At 35.1% G+C, this 4900-nt stretch overlaps 1 protein-coding gene and 1 long non-coding RNA gene across 2 annotated transcripts in view; both read right to left on the bottom strand.

Moving 5' to 3' along the window:
• LOC110270223 overlaps positions 1-2743 on the bottom strand; it is a 22176-nt gene extending 19433 nt beyond the window's left edge. The window contains exon 1 of the long non-coding RNA XR_002359498.1: positions 2604-2743. This is a non-coding gene — a long non-coding RNA (uncharacterized LOC110270223). The remainder of the gene's footprint in view (positions 1-2603) is intronic.
• Positions 1308-2618, bottom strand: LOC107627329 (lysine-rich arabinogalactan protein 18). Its single transcript, XM_016330175.2, has 2 exons — positions 1943-2618; positions 1308-1591 (listed from the first exon to the last, which is right to left on the bottom strand). Exons 1-2 carry the CDS (start codon positions 2486-2488, stop codon positions 1508-1510), a joined length of 630 nt encoding a protein of 209 aa, XP_016185661.1. The 5' UTR covers positions 2489-2618; the 3' UTR covers positions 1308-1507.

Raw genomic sequence — 4900 nt, 5'->3', positions numbered from 1 at the left:
CATAATATTTATAATTATATATTTATAATATTTAAAATTATATAATTATTTTAATAATAATTAATAAATACTAAATAAAATTATTTTAAATTATCTGATTATTTTTGTCTACCAAAGATTATTGATATGTAAAATGATTTAGGGTTTATTATTGAAATCGTTTTTAGAAAATCACGTGTGTCAGGTTCATTATTGAAAGATTAATGCATTAAATTAATCACCAAAAAATGTAACCGAATCAGATTGGTTCTTAGTAAGTAAGAGTTTAGACTATTTTCAGTAGGAAACTCATTTCAGTCCATATTTATGGCCCACCTGTCATAAAAAGTGACTCCACATCAGATTTTGCGTCATAACTAATAAATAGGAACTCAATGAATCTCTCTCTTCTCCATTAGAAGGAATTAACTTTAATCTCTATTGTGGTCTCACCTAATTAATTAATTAAGTAATTAAAATTAATATAATTATTATTTTTATAATAATATTATTTAAATTTATAAATTCAAAATAATTCAATATTATAAAATATTAAAATAAATAATAATTAAATATAACTAATTATTAAATAATTAATATAAATAATTAATTAAATAGATATATAAGTATTTAATATATATATTTAATATATTTTTTATTTTTTTAATTAACTTACCACATGGCATGATTTTATTGGTTGTTGCAAGTCTCTGCTTAGAGGGACTCTCAACCTTGATCCCCGTGAAGAGCCATCTTTCCCTTTTCACTCCAATGGTAATTAAGTCTCCATATGTCAGAAGAAGAACTCTATTTCTTAGCATTAGAGTTGCTCTTAGAAGATGATGCGTGACATAAATTAGGACCAATTTGATGCTCCAATGTTTTGACAACAAAATTAAAGCACGTATACTTTTTTAGAAACTATTTTGACAATAATAATAAGAATGACTTTTCATAAACCTACTTATCCTATCTACTTTTGTTTAATTGACATGTTCTCCTTTAATTCCACTTAAAAAGTAAACTAAGGATAAAACTGTTTCCAAACCTTCCAAGAAGAGAAAAGAATTTTGTCTGAGCTTTCTATTCAATATAATTTCGTATTCGTATTATATTGCAACAATATCGACTCATTAATTTTTTTTTTCCTTAGACAAAAAGTAGCCTCATGTTAGCACATATTATTTTCTTTCCTTCGCTTTCACTCTAACCGATAGGGCAAGTGTGTGCAATGCAACCACTTATAAGTCATAATCATAAGTCGTTAAAGCCTAAAAATCATGACATTGAACCTTAAAGCAACTCAAAGAGTAATGCACAAACCAAAATGATCGAACCAACCGAAAGGCCAAGCATTATTGAGATTAATTATTATAATGATAATGATAATAACCTTAAGAACAAAATGATACAGGCAAACAATGTAAATAAATGTAATGTATGCCCATAGCAGGGCCCAAAGAAAAATTTAAAAAGATAAAAAGGAATTATACAAGAATATGACAACAGCAAAAGGAGTGTGTGGTGTTTAGATGATGAAAACAAGAGCCGCACAGCTCAATGCCAAGAATCCCATCACCTTCTTCAAGCTCCTGATACTTTCTGCTCCACTCTGCAAATCAAAAGGCACACAAATTCAGATTCCAGTGTTTTACTGTAATCAAGATCTATACTTTAGTCTAAAATTCAATTACTGGTGGGAAAAAAATTTAAAATTAACATATGTTACTTTAAGATTTTTTTTCCCCTAGAATCGAACAACGGTCGTTTGGGTCTCGAATAAAAATCCAACTGATAAGATCTGGTTGACTAACGGTAGGATTTTCAATACGATTTTTTTTTTCAAGACCTCTGGTTAAGGGATAGAAGAACACATTGCTACATCATTTTAAGTTTACAAAATTATAATAGAATTAAAAAATCAATTATTAAATTAAGAATAAAAGAAAATAAACGAACGTACGTCGTCGTTAGAAGAAGCAGCAGGACCAGGAGACGAAGCATCTTCGCTGGGTCCAGGAGCTCCTGTGGGTGGAGCTGGAGGACTAAGCAACGACGGTGCCGGTGCCGGAGCACCATTTTTCTTACTCTTCTTTCCGTTCTTAGGCTTCGTCGGCGCTGGAGCAGGAGCCACGGGGGTGATTGGTGCCGCGACTGGAGGAGAGCTCACTGGCACTGCCAAAGGTGGAGAGCTCACTGGAACAGGTGCCGGTGGAGAACTCACCGGAACCTCTGCTGGCGGCGGAGTGGTCAGAGGAGTCGCCGCCGGAGGGTTGGTTGCCGGAGCAGGAGCGGCAGCATTTGTTGTTGGAGATAAAGCTGCTGGCTTGGGAGAAGCAACCGGAGCTGGTGATTTAGGTTTGTAAGGGGTTTGTGCGGGAGAAGAAACTGGGGTGGTGGTGGCCGGAGTTGTTGTTAATGCGGTCGGAGAGGCCGCCGGAGACTGGGCTCCTACGCCGGCAACTACAATACAGAGCAATGCGAGAAAGAGAAGAGTGTTACCTTCCATTTTTTTTTGGTGGGATTGAGAGTTGAGAGTGTTTAAGTGTTTGTAAGTGTGAGAATGGAGAGGTGAGAAGGGATAATTGTAGAAGAAAGGTTTATATAGGCAAGATTCTTTGTACTGATGATGTGATTAGCATTCATCATTGCTTCGGAACTTAAGAAGATCGGACATAGTTTGTTTACTTGTCGTGTTCAAGAACTTGGAGAATAAAATAAACGGAAATGTTTAGTAACCAAAGAAAATCAGCCAAAACCAGCCATAACTTACCTTATTTGGCATTCATTAATTGTTGCAATAATTAATTAATGCTAAATAAGGCAAATTCTGGCTGTTTTTTTTGTCTACCTAACATTACCCTAAAATAAAATGATAAATAAATGGTGATGTTTTATATTTTAGATGATTTTTTCGAATAAGAAATATGAATAAATTAATTTAAATAAAGATTTTTTACATGATTCGAAAAATTGGATTGGATCGGCCGATGGAATCAATCCATCTAGAAGTTAGAAGATTTTACGATATAGTCTATACAAAAAAATTATTTTTTCAAAAACGATAAAAAAAACTGATGAATCGGCTGAAAATTGGTCGGTCAGATCGAATCGAAATTCGACCGATTTACAAAAACATTATCGTTTTATATTAGTCTCCTCCACGCGGTCTCTCTCTCACTTCTCAGTCTCTCACTTATTCTGTCACAAATCTCTAAGACTCTAATTCATTCTCTAAGGAAGACTAGAAACCCTAGCCTCCATCGTGCTGTCGTTTGTCTCACCATCGTCGCCTATCGCAGTCAAGATCGCCAATTGCCAGCGTTCGCATCTCCCCATCCGTCTCATCGTTCTCGAAGCCTCGAACCCCTCCCCAGATTTGTCAATCGCCAGCATCCGCGTCTACGGTCCCTATTCGGCCGCTCTTCGCCCGTTGTCCGTCGTCGTGGTCGTTGCCATGTTGCCGTCGCTCATCGCATTCAACTGCTCTTACTCAAACTCAGCTCACTTTTCTCAATCAGCAAAGGTAATGGTTGCTCCGCTCAATGCTAAGATGATCTTGGCAAAAAATTATTTGTTGGTGTTTATCGTTGCCTCTGGATTGTCACCGTAAAGAATTACAGTACATAAAATATTCTTGATTTTGTTATTGTTATTTGATTTTTGAGTTTGTATTTGGATGAGATTATAATATTATTGTGGTTGATATAGTAGACTATAATTATATTTTAGTGTGTTTATTTATTATTTATTCTACACGTTAAGATTTTTGTATCTATATATTTCATTGTATTGTATCCCGTTGTGTGTACTTGTCAATATATGCATTCATGGTAGTTCAGAAACAGAGGCATTTTGCCTATCCATCTGGACAGCTCATTGGAATATGAAAAATACAGCACCATCGTATCCGCACGTATTCATCCCGCCGCTATTCAATCGGTGCAGGTAATTACCCGATTAGATACGGGACTGGTTTTTATTTGGGTGGATTGGATTTTTCGTGTACCGGAGCTATATGTCACGGCCTTGGACACACTCCAACGCTACCGTGCCGACACTCGGACTTACTCAACCTCTTGAGCTAAGACCAAGTCAGCCTAATCCTCTTTACTTAGCAAGAAAGCTAAGAACACAAGAGAACACAAGAGAAAGGAAGCTTTGGTGGAAGAACACTTTATTGCTCAAGTGTGGTTACAAATGATTCACACACCCAAACTCTAACTCTCATCCCTATTTATAGCCATCCACCTCCTCAATGGATGGTTAGGATTAAATCTAATCAACGGTCCAGATTAATCATCCAGAACCTTCTTTACAAATATCTATCCTACCACAACTCTCTAAATGTTTCTAGATTATTCCATATCACTCTTTATACTTCTATATACATCTACACTCTTCTAGATTCTATGACCTTCCAGAGTCTTCTAGAACCTTCTAGGGTATTCCGGGACCTTCTAGGACATTCTAGAATGTTCCGGAACCATCTAGAGTATTCTCAAACACTCCAGAAAACTATTCAAACACTGTTAAATCTAACCTTCTAAAAATTTCCGTGACACGTGGATGACTCCATAAAAGCTAAGGTAGTTCAAAAAGCCAAACTAGTAAACTTTGATATGAGTTTTTAGTTTGATTTTTGAAAAGAACTCTAATTAGGGTAGCAGTTCTGATCATATTTGAAGTGATAGTGCTTATATTTAGATGCATACAAGAAAAAAATGAAATATATTGACTTTATTTTATGCTCATATATCATTAGAACTTATAAAGTTCCTGAGTGTTTGAAGAATTCACAACTGACTTAACCTGTTTTCAATTTTGTATATATTCATATAGAATAAATGACCATTTTTATCCATAAAAGATGAAAATGCTGACATATGTATTCATATTAAATCGAAATTAAACTTGTACC

This window comes from Arachis ipaensis, chromosome B01 (assembly GCF_000816755.2).
Source record: "Arachis ipaensis cultivar K30076 chromosome B01, Araip1.1, whole genome shotgun sequence".
Classification (NCBI taxonomy): Eukaryota; Viridiplantae; Streptophyta; class Magnoliopsida; order Fabales; family Fabaceae; genus Arachis; species Arachis ipaensis.
The sequence above is the reverse complement of the archived record's forward strand: the minus strand, read 5'-3'. Positions and strand labels throughout refer to the sequence as shown.

Bases quoted from the DNA above. Each gene is read 5' to 3' on its own strand.
- LOC107627329 (XM_016330175.2), bottom strand. From the start codon at position 2,488: ATGGAAGGTAACACTCTTCTCTTTCTCGCATTGCTCTGTATTGTAGTT. The intron at 1,592-1,942 runs GTACGTTCGTTT...TTTGATTTGCAG, and splicing joins CTGCTTCTTCTAACGACGAC to AGTGGAGCAGAAAGTATCAG.